At 35.3% G+C, this 17682-nt stretch overlaps 1 protein-coding gene across 32 annotated transcripts in view; it reads right to left on the reverse strand.

The window, feature by feature from the left end:
- Positions 1 to 17682, reverse strand: part of MYCBP2 (MYC binding protein 2) — a 286627-nt gene that overhangs the window by 11841 nt on the left and 257104 nt on the right. For all 32 annotated transcript variants that reach the window (XM_074021188.1, XM_045377006.2, XM_074021199.1 and 29 more), the window contains 11 exons: positions 14554 to 14634; positions 12756 to 13022; positions 11773 to 12056; positions 10229 to 10325; positions 8856 to 8975; positions 6824 to 6925; positions 5883 to 6011; positions 5388 to 5520; positions 3710 to 3813; positions 2388 to 2576; positions 1151 to 1258 (listed from right to left, as the gene is read on the reverse strand). In XM_074021188.1, coding sequence (XP_073877289.1) covers positions 1151 to 1258; positions 2388 to 2576; positions 3710 to 3813; positions 5388 to 5520; positions 5883 to 6011; positions 6824 to 6925; positions 8856 to 8975; positions 10229 to 10325; positions 11773 to 12056; positions 12756 to 13022; positions 14554 to 14634 — 1614 coding nt within the window. The remainder of the gene's footprint in view (positions 1 to 1150; positions 1259 to 2387; positions 2577 to 3709; positions 3814 to 5387; positions 5521 to 5882; positions 6012 to 6823; positions 6926 to 8855; positions 8976 to 10228; positions 10326 to 11772; positions 12057 to 12755; positions 13023 to 14553; positions 14635 to 17682) is intronic.

Consider the following 17682-nt stretch of genomic DNA (forward strand, 5'->3'; position numbering starts at 1 on the left):
AGGGGAAGGCAGAATGCCAGGTGACAGAAGTGAACAGGTAGTATTTGCTATAAAACCTTCATGTATCTATTAATATTTGCGGCAACATATGAGAGGGGAGAGCAAAATACTACAATCTTTTTGATTATTCCTCAGTCTATCTAGACAATGATTGTACTAAGTCTTTCCATATTATACTCTTCATATTAGTTTGCAAATATGAAGATAAGAAAATAGGAACAGCTTAATAGAACAAAAAGGAAAGATGAATTAATAGGGAAAATGCTGCCACACTCTTTAAAAAGAGCTTTTTGTTAATCATTATTAGCTTGCCAAAACAACTTCCTACTTGCTGACTACCTTTGTAGAAACGTGTCAAAATGCCAAGAACTTTCTCCTTGTTTTAACTAAGCTCTAAAAGAATCTGTTCTAGTGGTACTGAGGGTTCCAATTTCACTCTTTAATGGCAGGTATCAGTTTTTTTTTTTTTTTTGAGACAGAGTCTTGCTCTGTCGCCCAGGCTGGGGTGCAGTGGCCGGATCTCAGCTCACTGCAAGCTCCGCCTCCCGGGTTTAGACCATTCTCCTGCCTCAGCCTCCCGAGTAGCTGGGACTACAGGCGCCCGCCACCTCGCCCGGCTAGTTTTTTGTATTTTTTAGTAGAGACGAGGTTTCACCGTGTTAGCCAGGATGGTCTCGATCTCCTGACCTCGTGATCCGCCCGTCTCGGCCTCCCAAAGTGCTGGGATTACAGGCTTGAGCCACGGCGCCCGGACAGGTATCAGTTTTTACAAACACCAGAGGATCATTCTTTTTAGTAGTCGTTGTCATGTTATGTCAACTGACCTCTCTGGTGGTCTGAGTAGAGATGCATGCCCCTTAATGCATCAGGATGTTTAAATGAACTTTTTCATGTAATATGTTTAACAGAGTGTAATCAGTTTTAAATGGACAATTACTGTTTTGAGATGCATTATAACAGAGAGATTATATTCTCTCTGTTTCTATCTCTCTCATTCCACATGAATGAGAATGGAAGAAATTGCTAGTGACTGGTGTGTAAAACGTAAACTGGAGAGGAAACCAAGAAATGCTGACATATGTTTATTTTGAAAGGTGAAAAGAAAGAACAAAAGAAAAAGAAAGTACACGATTTCAGATTCTTTCCATACCTTACAAATGGGACAAGATATAAATCCAAATGTTATCCTTGGGCCAAGCCATCGATTTTCTAAAACTCGCCGACAGCACTGTAAGTGGAATACGTGACTACAATCCAGCTTAAAGAAAGAAAAGAAAAGGACATAAGCAAATATAATAATGATAAACAATTGAGTGACTGGGAGATTATTTAATGCAAGGCACTACTTAAAGAAGGTAAGAGAAAAATCAAGAAATTTGCTATAATGAAAATTCAATGGGACACTGAAATTGGGACATTATTATTTACTAAATTTCATTATAGTAAATTGGGACACTACTAACTAGGCCTTCGGCTTCTCCTACTTTTTTACCATTCATATATTAATGCCACCTACATAAAGTAAGCCAAGTTAGGAAAAAATGTAAAATTATTCAATTTTGTATCTCACAGAAAGAAGAAGAAATTACTGATTTATGATTTTGTTTTGGAGACTATTATTATCTTGGAATCATGAGAACTGAAAATATAAGCAACGGGTAAAAGTTAAAAAAACTTATTGAGTGCACAGTAACTTATACATGTATAAAAGTATTTATCATTATGTATAGATCAATTATATAATGTTGTAAAAATACCATTCTGGATTTTGGAAATTAAGAAGAGCCTTAGCTATTGGGGGATAATCTAATAATCCCCCCTGAACATTTTATACATTCTGTTGATTATAGAGGCTCACACAAATTCACAAACTAATGCTGAGCATGCAACATAGGAAGCACAGCATAAAGAGGCAGAATTTACTCCTCATTAGCCTGGCAGATGCACAGATTAAAAGAACACTTCTGCCTAGCGATATAAAAAAAAATTTTCAATCAACTTTTTTTTTTTTTTTTTGAGACTGAGTCTGGTTGTGTTGCCCTGGCTGGAGGGCAGTGGCATGATCTCGGCTCACTGCAAGCTCCATCTCCCAGGTTCATGCCATTCTCCTGCTTCAGCCTCTCGAGTAGCTGGGACTACAGGCGCCCGCCACCACGCCCAGCTAGTTTTTTTTTTTTTTTTTGTATTTTTAGTAGAGACGAGGTTTCACTGTGTTAGCCAGGATCATCTCGATCTCCTGACCTTGTGATCTGCCCGCCTCGGCCTCCCAAAGTGCCGAGATTACAGGCGTAAGCCACCGCGCCCGGCCTCAATCAACTGTTTATTTGACAAATATATTCCCCATGTTAATGTCTGGATACATTCAATACTTTAAAAGCTGAGGCAACCTGAATGGCTGGTGCTGCTGAGAGCGCTTCGGTGAAACATATCATACACATGTCATCGGCATCTTGCTTCAGGCTTGTGGCACTTTTGTCACAGCCGTGTAGACAGGGCAGACAGTGCTCTTCGTTTTTAACACCCCCGCATGGATGGCCACAAGGATGCGTCTTACTACAGGCTATCTTGGCATATTCCTGTTAAAGATGAATTACAATGTTACACAAGTATTTAAAAAGGCACACATTCTGGTAATTTTCCTTATTATATAAATTTCCACAGATTATTTTCCCACAGGAAGTATCTATGCAGGCCAAGTAACAACAAAGTAAAGTTATTTCTAATCTTTGTTTGAATATAAATTAGGTTTCTTAACAAAGTCTGGTTTTTTTGATGAGATTTTTAAAAGATGCCACTCTCTATAAAGGGAATGCTGATAAGTGAATTATAATTTCATCTTTGTTATCATGCACAGATATGAAGCAAAAAGTTCCTGGCTGGGAGTCGTGGCTTACACCTGTAATCCCAGCACTTTGTGAGGCTGAGGTGGGCAGATCACGAGGTCAGGAGTTTGAGACCAGCCTGACCAACATGGTGAAACCCTGTCTCTACTAAAAATACAAAAATTAACCAGGCATGGTGGCGCGCGCCTGTAATCCCAGCTACTCAGGAGGCTGAGGCAGGAGAATCACTTGAACCCGGGAGGCGGAGGTTGCAGTGAGCCGAGATCACACCACTGTACTGCAGCCTGGGCGACAGAGCCAAACTCTTGTCTCAAAAAAAAAAAAAAAAAAAAAAGCTCCCCAACGTATGATTTCCCAGTCACCACTCCCTGCATCACCAAAACGTGTTTTTTTTTTGTTTTTTTTTTTAAAAGGTACCTCTCACTCTCTGAGCATATCCACATTCTTATTAAATGAATTGAGAAACCAAAAACATTTGGACAACATAGAATATGTTTATATATGTTCAGGACTAAAGAACTTTTAGATGTTGAAAATGTATTTTAAGGAAATAAGTGAATAATGTGTGTAAGGGATAAAGGAAATATAGTTCATAAATTTTTAACTGTTTCTAATACAAAAGTAAATATTAAATACATATGATCATGGTAACAGAAACACACAAAAAGAGTGTGGTTTGGGCTTGAGAGCTTTATTTGACCCATTCTCCAACTTTGGTAATGCATTTGACGCTTCACATAGGTAATACATTCATTTAGGACGCTGAAGTGATGCTGAGCTATAACTCTTATCTATGTGAAGTAAAGGTGTCACAGGGGAACATGGACCATTGCTCAATGGGATAGCCTGTGTCACTATATACTCACCTGGCAATCTGCATCAGAACAAACACTGCCAACAGCAGATAACTCTGTTCCACTCCTGGAACCACAGAAGCGACATGCTTCTGAGCTACTCGTGGTGGGTTTGCCTAGGTTCAAGCAGAAAAATAAAAATCCTTCTGATGGATATGTTTTCCACATATTTTAACAGAACTAAATTTTAAAAAGCAAACTAGGTTTATATCAGTTGCTATCCTTGGTAAATCAGCCTGACAGTTTTAGAACGGAAGGTTTCTAAGTTGTCCTAATTATAAAGTAAATAATGACACACACAAAAAAGAAATTAAAGACCTATCTGAAGCCAAACACATTCTTGACTAACATATTTTTTTCAGTGAAAGAAACAGACTAGACTTCTAGTCAAGTTACCAGACTGAGAAGATGTGACAAGCCCCTGACTCCAAATGCACAATACCATAAAAAAAAACCCAAAAATTAAATAAAACTACACAGAAGTTAGGGAAATCTTTAAGTATCTTTATATAACAAAATTATAAGGCATAGTATAAAGCCTATCATCAGAGTATGAAACTTGAAAAACAGAATTCCTACCTCAGGAACTCTGCAATTTGAAAAGGAATTTAAATATGTTTGAAATACTTAAAGAAGAAACAGAATCCATAAAACAAGAACAGAGCAATAAGAAAAAGAATGTGAAGGTTTGAAAATTACAGACCAAGCTGATTTTTAAACACAGATATAAAAATCTAACTATAATTAATATCAATTATTGAATTCAGCAATATTTACAGAAAAATCTATTTAAAAAGGATAGTTTATATCATGACTACAAGGATGGTTTGACATTAGAACATTTATTAATGTAATATACAGCACTGACAGATTATAGGAGGAAGAAATCAGCTATAAGAAAAGAAGGTCATGCCTTTGCAGCATGAAAAGTCACCCTAGAATTCAATTGATTCAGATTTACACCTAACTCCAACATTGGAAGTTTGTGTCAGTCAAATGACAGACTGCAGATGTGCTGAAAACTGAGAATTTGTAAGATTCAACATAACTTTGAACTAGGAATATACAAGATTTACTTTAGAAAAACAGCAAAATGAAAACTATGTTTTAGAGATAAAAATACATTTAACATACATAAGTTACTTTTTGTTTAATGTTTATTCATTTTTGTTAATTACTTTATTGCTATCAATGAAACAGTACCATTCACAAAACCTTCAGAAGCATTAGGTCTACAAAAATCTCTAAAAATATCATGAAATCATACAACTTTATAATAAATAGAGATCTTAGTGATCAACAAGTACAGCAATTTTTATTGTGGGGCAACAACTAGCAGAACTAGAAGGGAATTATCAGGAGAAATCTATTTTATCTATGGTGCCCCATTAGTTGTGACCCTCTCACTTTATAAATGAAGTCAATGAGTTCCAGAGAGGTTAAGTGACGTGCTCGAGGCCACACAGCTAGTTAGTGGCATATCAGGTTTTTTGACTTTTGGTCTAATGCTCTCTCCACCATAGAACACTATATATTTAGTAAATATAATAACGTAGACAGTGAACAATGATGTCATAATTAAACATCAGAATATCACTCAAAATTATTCACAGTTTAGTTATAATCAGTCAGCATGGTTTAATCTTTTTTGTGAGTTTTAAAGGCGAGGCTTAATCTTTAAACCTTTTACCTGTGTGTTCTCGGAATTCCACCATTGCCTTCATTGTTTTAGAATCTGCTAGTGCCATCAACCAGAACAATTTGGTTCTACCACAACCTTCATGAAGGTCAACCTTTATAGCTTCTTCTTCTTCTTTGAAGACCTATTATTTCATTAAAGAACAGGGAAAAATATGCTTATTTATCACACTGAAAGGGAGAGTATAAAATTTAATTATTCAATAATAATAATGGCTTTCATTTAAGTACCCTAAGAAGTTTTGAATATTTCCAATTTTCTCTTTAATCTTCACAGCAGTCCCTTTTTTATAAATGGAGAAATTAAGTATTTCTAAACATAAAACAACTTGCTATTTATAGATGGTAAGTGAGACAGCTGTGAACTCAACCAAGGTCTTTGATTCCGAAGTCCACTTTCTCCCCCTACAACACCAAGCCTCTTCGACACACATTTATTTCAAAATTCACTGAACATATTTTATGCTCCAGAGACAAAAATCTTCACCTGTCTTTGATGAGTTTTGGTTCTTCGATGAAGGTGAAGGAATCGGTCACAGTCTGTACATAAATTTCCACAGACATTGCATAAAATGATTGCTGCTGTTTCACCATCATCATGGTTATCACACATAGGCTAAAATAAGACATTTCCATATGTTACATTAGATTAACAAGAAAGTCCCAGACTCTCAGACAAACTGAATGTAATTTATTTACAAAAATAAATGGTTATTCTGAAGTCTATTAAGAATTTAGAATCTGAATATTAGATAGAAATTATTGCAAATGTACTTAACTATAAAAATTATCTCTCAAAACTCCAAATTCAATGATTAACGCACTTTGCAGGTTCAATGATTAATACAATGAACAGGTATACTTTGTTACTTAGAGACTTAAGAAATGTCTGCCCCATTATGTATCCAAACATTCTGTATGCCAAAGGAATAAACTGTTTATTTTTGAAACTTGAACATTAATAAGAAAATGGTAAAGGGCCTATAGAAAGTTTTCCCTTCTAGTGAACTTAAAGATATCCATCAAACCTACTTAAGTATATATGTGAACAGGTGGTGTGTCATGTTGCCTGTGTTATTGCTTTATTTCCTTCCTACTATAAGACTGACTACATTTTAGGAAAATATCTAGCCACTGAATCAGACTCTGGCTAAAAATAAATTTTGATATGATGCAAACATGACTCAGAGAAGAAGAAGAAAGCTCTTTTATACACTTAAAAGCCCCTGAAGTTTCCATATACTATGAAGAAGGGATTCTCAGTGAAATAGACTTGTGAGATGAACTTGGCCAAAGGGACACAGTCTTTCAAGAGATCCACTAACTGTGTACATTGATGTGTTTTTTGTTTGTTTGTTTGTTTTTAAGCTAAGCTAAAGCTTACTGTAAAGGAAAGCAAGATAAATTTTTACAAAATTCTGATCTCACCATTTGTTTTTGTTGTCCATCTTTTCCCATCCATCTCCCCGAGGAGAGACGATCTACGTGGTCCTGATCAAGAACACATAGGGATGCGAGAGCAAGCCAGAGCTGTTGAAAGGGAAAGCTGTTACACTACTGAATTTTCAGGAAAGACTTATGAAATGCTGACTGTGACACATCACAACAGCTCAATAAATGCTGGTTGATTTTGAAATACACAGATACTCAGTGGCACTCAAGTCTTCCTGATGTGGTAGCAGGTATACACGATCACTGTCCTATGTGCCATGCATAAAGAAGGCACTCAGATATCTACTGAACAAGTGACTTTTCTCTGATGAACCCTCGTCTTCTATCTGACAAATAAAATTATCCTTTATTGTTCTACTATGTAAACAACATATGAATAAATGAATTGGCATATTTAATATTTACTGTACTAATGCCTTCTGCATATTTTTCCATTTAGTATCACCTGACTGAAGCATTAAATGCCAAAGAAGGTGGTACAGCAACTGCTAAATTGTGTATAGTCCCATGAGTATCAGGTACACATTAAATCCTTCTAGATAATAAAATTTCCTCGGAAGTCTTTGTTGCCCCAGAAGGCCTAATACTATACTCAGTGCACTTTGTCAGAAATACATAAACGTCTAACAAGCTTTAGAAAATGTTCTCAAAAATATGGCCGGGCACAGTGGCTCAGGCCTGTAATCCCAGCACTTTGGCAGGCCAAGGTGGGTGGATCACCTGAGGTCAGGAGTTTGCGACCAGCCTGACTAACATGGTGAAACCCCGTCTCTACCAAATACAAAAAAAATTAGCCGGGTATGGTGGCACATGCCTGTAATCCGAGCTACTTGGGTGGCTGAGACAGGAGAATTGCTTGTACCTGGGAGGCGGAAGTTGCAATGAGCCAAGATCGCACTATTTCACTCCAGCCTGGGCATCAAGAGTGAAACTCCGTCTCAAAAAAAAAAAAAAAAAAAAAAAAAAAAAGAAAAGACAACTGTTCTCAGAAATTGTTAAAAATTTCTGAGGTTTAAAGCGTAAGCTTCAGTTTTATATAGAATGATATATCCCCTCATTAATGAAGAATAGAAAATGACTTAACTAGCTCAACTCTAAGAAGCGTATGTGTCATTGGATACAGAGAGCAAGAGATGTTAAAATAGGGACAGAAAAATAGAAAAAGACAAATAATGCATGCAAGGAGGAAGGGGAATGCAGACTGAAAGAAAGCAATACATGAGTGGTGGGAAAGGATTACTGTCAAAAATACCTGCTTCAGGTGTCACAGTCAACAATAGTAAGATGGCATAAATTGACTCTTTCTGCCCTAGGGATATACAGTTTATCTTCTTTTTCAGATTTCTGAGGATTAACGTAAGCAATTTTTACCAGCATTCACTTCTTCCTAATGTTGTCAGACTGCCCTGCTTCAAGGAAATCTCAAATCTTTTCTGGAAGCATATGGGACATGAAATCTAGTAGGTTAAAACTTACTATAAATGTGTCATCCGAAGAATGCAATCTCATTTCCTCAGAGATTTCCACCCTGACCCTGCCCTGGGACAAGCACTTCTTGCTTTTTAGAAATAAGACCTATAAACCCTCTAAGTAAGTTATAAGGCTCTACATTAGAACAACCAGGTATAGGCAGGGGTCTTGTCTCCAAAGGACCTTTGGTCTATCACAGCATAATGCCGACATGAAACTTACTGTGGTAAACTACAGTAAACAGATCATTAGAAAGACAACACACAAACAACGTATAATGCAATTAGCCTTTTCTAACCAGTGTATCCTTGGCTTCCTGAACAATAACAAAAACAAGTGACACAGAACACATAACAGTGAGAAGTAATGACTAGTTCATAATATAAAAGCTCTTTATACTTTTTCAATAAATACAGTATTTGGTCAAAAAATAATTACATTGACTTAGTGATTAAAATTTGTTTAAATCTATTACTGAAAAAGAACACGCAATGATACAGACCAAATTTAAAACAAAACAAAATAAAGCAAAACCTACTCTAGTTGTTGCAATACATCTCACTGGAGACCTAAATTCTTCTTCCATCTTGGTCAAGGCAATGATGGTTTCTGCAATAGCATTTTTTGTCACTCGGGACCAAGCTTCTGACAGATGACCCTGTTGAGTAGAACAGAATATTTTAATAAGTAACCAGAAATATATTACCATAGTAAATTCTTTTTTCTTAAATAACATCTCCTATCAAAAGGAAGTATTTGTTTTTAGTGAGACCATGGAATTTTAGATCACGGGCACAGACTTTTGAACTAAAATTTCTTTGCGATCCTATGCAAAATTCAACTTCTAATCATCATTTTGATATTTAAAAATAAATAAATAAATAATTAAGTGCTCAATACTCTTTTCCTGGAAAATCAAGGGTAATTCCTCTCACATCTGATAAAAACGTAACAGAAATACTAAGGTTATCTATGTTTGAGCATAAAATTTACACAGTGAAGCTAACTGCTTTAGATGAGCATTACTGGAACCTAAAATATAAACAGGTTCAAACTGCAACTATCTTTATTTGCTACCTTGATTTGTAATGAACAAACATTTAGCTGTCATATAATTTAAGTGTTCCTAAGTACTACTCCTAAATATTTTAATCCAATGAACACCCTGAGAAAGTCTGCTTGCCACAGAGGTTGAGAAAATGTCTATGCTATTGGGAAAAGTGATAGAATTTCATTTTTCCCCCAGAAAATCCTCCCACTTCTTATATCCACACGATTTAAGGGGCGGTTCAATTCCTCCTCCTTCTCCAAGCTGCCTTCTATTCCCTCTGACTCTACATTCCACACTATCTTGTCCTTCTCAGGCTGGTCTCCTAGAAATACAATAGAATGTGTGGCAAATGTCAAGGAGCAACTCATCAGAGCCAGGCATGCTGTAAAGTAACTCCCTGACCTCCACACTCCCAGATCTCTTTTGGAAGCCACCATCTTAAGACAGAGGGCATAGGACATTAATAAAGAAGAATAAAGAGTTTAAAAACCATGAAGACTGAGGAGAATGAGAAACTTCCACTTCCGAGAGCTCTCTTCTCCCTTTTTTCCTTTAGGTTTTTGGAATCAAGTTCTTTCTTAGGGTGTGAAAGGGCATATTTTATTTTACTAGATTTTAAAGTCACGTAACAATTCTCACACAAATTAACTGGAAAATTGGAAATGAACATGGTTTACATAAATGACAAATTTATCACTCACTGAAAAGACAAACAGCATGATAATTAACATACTAAAAATAGTCTTTAAGTAAAGTTACACTAATCTACAACTCCTATCAGTTCAGCAGAGTAAGCTGTTTTGTCAGTCAGATTCCTGCTGCACTTCTCTGCCAAAACAGTCAGAAGAATGGGAACTTACTGCTGCCATATCCTTGATAAGTTTAATGATGATCTCTGAGATCTGGGTAGGGGTTGAGCCCTTCATCCACCAATGACTTTCACCTCGTCGGAGATAACTACAAGAAAAATTAGCATTTACAAAGCCAATAAATTATCAGTAGCACTTACAAATGAAAAAGATAAAAATGTTATTTCAGAATGCAGCATTTTAGATTTTTTAAGTGACAATCAATTAAAACATTTAAAAAGAAAATTCATCAAACCATTACCCCAAATCCCAAGACAGCAGTTAAAGCAATTGGAGTTTCCAAGTATTTCTCTGTTTGCACATTATTTCTGTGTGCATCTTTTAGAAGTACAGTCCAGGAACCACACACAACTTATTTCTAGTGCATATGCAGATAATGTGAAGCTTGTGCCAGAACATAAATTCACTATATCACTAAGCACACTACTATTTAGTTCAGCTGACTTTTTTCCTAGCAAGACTACAGGAAGAAGTGATACAATGATTAACATTCTGATGTTGTCTGCATATTGTCATGGATTGACTCCACAAGCAGCACTGTTCCAGATGTCTCTAATTCTCTACTGTTACACACAATTACAGAACATCCTTGTACATATATCTTGGTGCAAATGTATGAAAGTTTTAGAAGTAGAATTGGTAGGTCAAAAGATATGCATGTTTAAAATGTAGATATTATTAAACAGATATCCAAAAAGGCTGCAGCAATTTATATGAGATGAAAATGCCTATTTCCTCATAATGTTACCAAAGCATCAAAGACACTTTGCAATTATTTTAATCTACATTTATCTGATTAGTAGTGAGGTATTCTCATTTGTTTACTGGCATTTATAAGTTTTTTTCTGTGAACTGACTGTTTTTGTCACTTATTATTCTTATCAGTTGTTTGCCTTTTTAAAATTGATTTGTAGTCATTCTCCTATATTATGCTAATAAGTCATTGTCTATTATATAGGTTTAAATATTTTTCTTAGTTGCTTATATTTTAAAACATTTAATTATTATCACTTACCAAGTAATTTTCATTTTTATATAGTCAAATCTATAAATTTCTTCCTATATGACTTTGGGTTCTGTGTTTTGTTTAAGAAGATCTTACCAAGTTGAAGATTACAAAAATATTTTTCTATAATTTGTCCTAGTAGTTTTAAAAAGAAATGTACATAAAGCTTTAATTGACCTGAACTTTACTTTATTCCCCCATGTTTATTTCTTTTTATTGTGGCAAAAAAAAAAAATTACTTAAAACTGAAGTTTAATTTTGCGTATGATGGGAGGTGGGTATCTAGAATTTTTTTAACATGGATATCCAAATATTCTGACATCACATATTCAGCTTACTTTCTAATCCCCACTAATTGTAATTGATACTTTTATTATATACATGACATTCTTTTTATATATGAGCCAGTTGTTTATGGATTTTATTTCGTGAGTAACCTAACAAGGTAAAATTTGAAATTATGTCTTAAATTTCTGAACAGTAGCTCACTCTATTCTGTTTTGGTACTAAAATAGAGGCAATAACTAACCTGGAATTGAAAATCATTGGAAGAGTAACTGTTGTAACTCCTTTGCCCACAGTGGTACCAGCTGTTCCTGTGATGGTGGTTCCTTTGGCTTTTAGCTGTACAGTGAGTGCTTTGGCAATGCATCCTAGAAACATGTCCAAGATACCCAGCTTATTCCAGTCTCCTTTCTCTGTTGAGTGAATGATATCACTGATATCTGCTGGGGGGAGGGATTTCACTCCTATGATGCTGGCCAGACGATTAGGGGTTACTTCAGGCAAAACTCTTCTTAGTAAAGAGGTTACCTGGTAAGAAAAATAAAATGAGAGAATTCCATGTAAAGACTGGTATTTTAAGGTTTTCTTTTCTTTTTCATTTTTTTTTAAGACAGGGTCTTGCTTTGTTGCCCAGGTTGGAGTGCAGCGGAGCGACCACAGCTCACTGCAGCCTTGAACTCCCAGGCTCAAGGGATCCTCTCAGCTTTGCCTCCCTAAGTGCTGGGATTACAGGCATAAGTCACTGCACACTGTCCCAGGCTTCATTTTTTAATGTACCTAACTACCATTCTGTAACTTCAAAATCTTTAAGAAAAGAAATATGATTTAAACACTATTTTACATTTTGCGAAGGAAGGAAATATGATATACATAATATTCAAATGGTAATAGTAGTGGTAATTACTAACCCAAGGCAGCAAGAAAAAAAAAATACCTTTTCTTTCTGGTCAGGGCTAAATGACATTATATATTTCATGGTAATATGGTAATCAGTAGCCAGAATACTCTTTTATCACAACACATTAAAAATGGAACATATTTTAGTATTCTATACTCTCATAATAAACAGTTAAAAAAAAAAAAAGGAGTAAAATACAGGCCCCAAACAAAATAAACTACAAAATAAAAATCTATATTTAGGGTCCTTAGATAATTATCTTTGCATTGCAACTTTTAACAATGGTCAAGTAACACAAGCAATGGCAAGGCTGTGGTGTGATCAGTCACCTGTCTCTGGACTCTAGGAGAGGCTGTGTGAAGCAGCGAGAAGAGATCCTGAAGCAGAGTTAGCTGCTGAGCCAGATACTGCCGGCCAACGTTAGAGCCACTCAGTGCTAAAACCATAGAGAGCAGCTCAAAGCAGTAGGCATCAGAGGAGGCATCTTCATCATTTGGCTGAGAATTGGCATTTTCTTTGCTTGATATAGCATGTTCCCATTCTTCACGGACTCTGGTAGCTTCCATGCGAATAGCTTGGACAATATGAGCACACACCTATTTAAAGTTAGCATAGAACATGTAAAAATATAAGTTTGATTTACTACTCCTAGCAAAACAAGCAAACAAAAGAATAAGACAAGAATGTAAATTGACACCCAATTTTAATACTATTCTCCCAGTTAATTCTCCATCATATGTCATTCTCTTAACTCATCTCAAAAACAGGTAAAGCTAGGGGAGCCACAATAAAAATGGAAATATTTAAATCAACTACTATGTGTAAACGAATTATATGCAAGTTATTAATGCCTATGCTTGCAGTTTAGCACATCAAAAACCAATCATCAATTTTATCACCGAAGACACTTTTTCTCATGGTTTACCATTATGTGCATAAGGTGCTTTATAGCTGGTAAGATTCACAATACTGAAATTATACATGACATTTTACAACTGAAAGCATCTAAGATTAAATGAAACACTGCTAGAAAGATAAAGCAAAAATAAATTCATGTTGTAATTTATTGAAAAGAATAATAGTGTAGAAAGTTAGAATAGGGCCGGGCGCCGTGGCTCACGCCTGTAATCCCAGCACTTTGGGAGGCCAAGGCGGGCGGATCATGAGGTCAGCAGATTGAGACCATCCTAACACGGTGAAACCCCGTCTCTATCAAAAATACAAAAAAATTAGCCGGGCGTTGTGGTGGGCATCTGTAGTCCCAGCTACCTGGGAGGCTGAGGCAGGAGAATGGTGTGAACCCAGGAGGTGGAGCTTACAGTGAGCCGAGATCGCTCCACTGCACTCCAGCCTAGGCGACAGAGCGAGACACCATCTCAAAAAAGTTAGAATAACAGGTTAATTTAAAATCTATACTTTATTTGACTTTTGAAGTGATATTTTTATGTTATGAGCACCCCATTATATGAACAATATAGTGCTATTTCCTCACCTGGTTATATTTAAAAATATTAACACTGGTATAGTTAACACTGTTAATTGCTCAGCCAACATACAAAAGAATGGGGGAAAAGAAATATAGGAAATACAAGTCAAATCTGATATAACTGGGTATTTGACACCAAATAAAAAATCTACCCAAAACAAACAGCAGCAAGGTAAGCAAGTTTTCACAATTAAAATCTTTAAAATGATGAAGGTATGCCAAAATACTCATTCCTCTCTAAAAAACGGCAGGCACATTCTGCAGGACCTATAAAAGGGTGAGCATAAAGAAGCCTTCATAAATTTTTCAAAATACTTTATACCAAGCTCATCCAACCTGCAGCCGCGGGACTGCATGTGGCCCAGGATGGCTTTGAATGTGGCCCAACACAAATTTGTAAACTTTCTTAAAGTATTAGGAGAGTTTTTTTTCCTTGCAAAATTTTTTTTAGGTTCATCAGTTATTGTTAGTGTTAGTGTATTTTATGTGTAGCCTAAGACAATTATTTTTCTTCAAATGTGGGCCAGGGAAGCCAAAATATTGGACATCCCTGCTTTATACCCAACAAACACACACACACAAAACAAACAAACAAACAAACAAAAAAACTAATGAAGACAATGAAATAGCTCTTAACCAACCTGTTTTTGTAAGTTAGTCAGCTTACTCCTGCTAAATATAATTCCAACCATATGTTCTTTCAGGTCAGCATCTGATGTTGCCTTTACATAGAAAAAGAAGAAAAAGAAAGAATGAAGCGGTCTCTTTAAATAAAATTTGTATATTTGATATTTCAAAGTATCTTGAGAAATAATTTTGTGTATATATTTTTAAAGCAAATTTATTTTAAATTGAGGCTTATAATGCTAAGACAAAGGATAAAGTTTGAAGAAATCACTATTGGCCAAAGTGACCATAAAAAGAACAAAATTTCAGAACTTAAGAAATCCAGAGAAGTATATTATCTTTTCACAAATTTCTTCAATGTAGTCAATTTGAGTTGCTTTGATTAAACCTATTTCTAAATTATAAACATTATTAGTTCACATCCCACATTTAATTGCTTGAAGAACAATCCATGAAAATAACATTTGTATAAAAGGAAAGTGTTCTAACAAACCTCTGTGATGATGGTGGTCTTAAATTAAGCTATTGGAACACTAACAGTCATCAAAGAAATGTATCATAAGGAAAAAAATAAAGACTAAAATTTTATAGGCTTATTATTATTATAGTGCACGTTATTCTTCTAAGTGACAGATATGTGTGTATATATACACATACATGCACACATGCACGCACGCACATACACACACACACCCAAAATCTTATTTAATCTTCACAACAACCCCAGAAGGTAAACTGTAATATTGTGCCTACTTTACAGGTAAGAAAACTGAAGAAACTCTTTTGTTTAAGAATCAAAAATGATGCTTGGTTTTACATTTCTTAGGATAGAGAGCCACAAGAGAATGTCCCTTTCGCCCTAACAATGAGGAAAAAGCTGATCGTCTACAAAACCAAAACTTTTTTTTGGAGTCCATCAGAATGTTGAGATCAGCTACCAGGTAGAATGAATTCCAAATAAACAAATCCAGTTAGTTGGATACTTCAAAACTCTTCTTTCAGTACCAAATAGAACAAGTAAATAAGCAAAAAACCAAAAACCAGTAAGGCTCTTAAAGACTTGAATATTAAGGCTCTTAAAGACTTAAATACTATTGATCGGCTTGAACTAACTGATATTTATAGAACCCCTCAAAGAACAACAGCGGAGTTCACATTCTTTTGAAGTGCACATGGACATTCACTAAAACAGACTATATTATAGGCCAGAATCCAAATCTTAACAATTTTAAAAGGACTGAAATTATATGAAGTATATAGTTTGACCACAATGAAACTGAACCAGAAATTAATAATATAGAAAGCTAACAGGAAAATTCCCAAATATTTGGGAATTAAACAAGGTACTTCTAAATTACCCAAGGGTCAAAGAAGAAATCAAAATGGGGCCGGGTGCAGTGGCTCATGCCTATAATCCCAGCACTTCGGGAGGCCGAGGCAGGCAGATCACGAGGTCAGGAGATGGAGACCATCCTGGCTGACGTGGTGAAACCCTGTCTCTACTAAAAAAATACAAAAAAATACAAAAAATTAGCTGGGTGTGGTGGCGCCTGTACTCCCAGCCACTTGGGAGGCTGGGGCAGGAGAATGGCGTGAACCCCGGAGGTGGAGCTTGCAGTGAGCCAAGCTCACCACTGCACTCCAGCCTAGGCAACAGAGCAAGACTCTGTCTCAAAAAAAAAAAAAAAAAAAAAAAAAAAAGAAATCAAAATGGGAATAAGAAAACATTGTGAATTGAATGAAAATAAAAACAGAATACCCCAAATTTGTGAATGCAGCTAACATAGTGCTTAGAAGAAAATAATAGCATTAAATACTTAAAACAAAGGTCTTGGAGTCTGTGATCTAATCTTGGACATTAAGGAGTCAGAAAAAGATGAACAAACGAGTACAAGGCAAACACAGGGTAAGAAATAAAGATGTGAGCTGAAATCATTTAAAAAAGCAAAAATAGAGGAAAATCAATGAAACAAAAAGTTAGTTCTCTGAAGAGATCAAATGGATGAATCTTTAGCGAACCTATTTCAGAAAAAAAGAATGAAGACACAAATCACCAAGAGACATCACTACAGGTTCTACAGATATTAAAAGGACATAAGGTTATATTATGAACAACTTATGCCAATAAATCCAGAAACTTAGATGAAATGGACAAATTGCTTCAGTGTCAGAACTACTAAAGCTTACCCAAAAAGAAACAGATGACTGAAACAGTCCTGTTATCTATTAAAGAAAGTGAATTTTTAGAATAGAGCATTAATTTGCTACTTAAGTACTAGCTAGATTATATATGAATCTTTTAGATAGTTCTTTCATCTTACTCTTGTTTACTTCTTTCATCATTTATTTTTGCTTTTAAAAAAAATCTTTATTGAGATATAGTTCACATACCATGCTATTCACCTATTTAAAACATACAATTCAATGGTTTTTAGTACATTCAGATATGTGCAACTATCATCAGTCAATATTACGGCATTTTTATTACCTCTAAAAGAAGCACTATGTCATGTAGCTACTATCACCTAGTTTTTTTGTTCATTTAAGGAAAATGAACTGTATATAAGCTAATATCACATGTTGACTAAAATGCATAGCAATATATGGATTATCTTACTGAATAAAAGAAATGGAGAAAGAGAAACATATAAAGGTACCACTGTGCTCTTGTCTGGGTGACAGAGTAAGATCAGATCTCTTAAAAAAAAAATCCACTCTGATAGAAATTCTCAGCAAACTAGGAATAGAAGAATTCTTCAATCTTATTAAAAACATTTACCCCCCAAAAATCTATAGTTCACATCACATTTAATAATGAATGGTTTATACTTTCAAGATCTAGAGCAAGTCAGAGCTATCTGTTCTCACTACTTCTATTCAACATGGTGTTTAAGGGCTTAATCAATGCAATAACACAGTAAAATAAGAAAAGAAATTTAAGTCATAGAGTTTAGAAAGGAAAAAACCCAAATTTATTGAAGACTACGGGATTATCTGAGGAAACCCCAAAGAGTCTATAAAAAGTTTCTGAAATTAGTAGATAAATTTAAGATCACAGGGTAGAAATCTAATATACAAAAATCAATTCTATTTTTATATACTAGAAATGAACAACTGGAAAGTGAAATAAAAAATACCATTTA

This window comes from Macaca fascicularis, chromosome 17, assembly GCF_037993035.2.
Source record: "Macaca fascicularis isolate 582-1 chromosome 17, T2T-MFA8v1.1".
Classification (NCBI taxonomy): domain Eukaryota; kingdom Metazoa; phylum Chordata; class Mammalia; order Primates; family Cercopithecidae; genus Macaca; species Macaca fascicularis.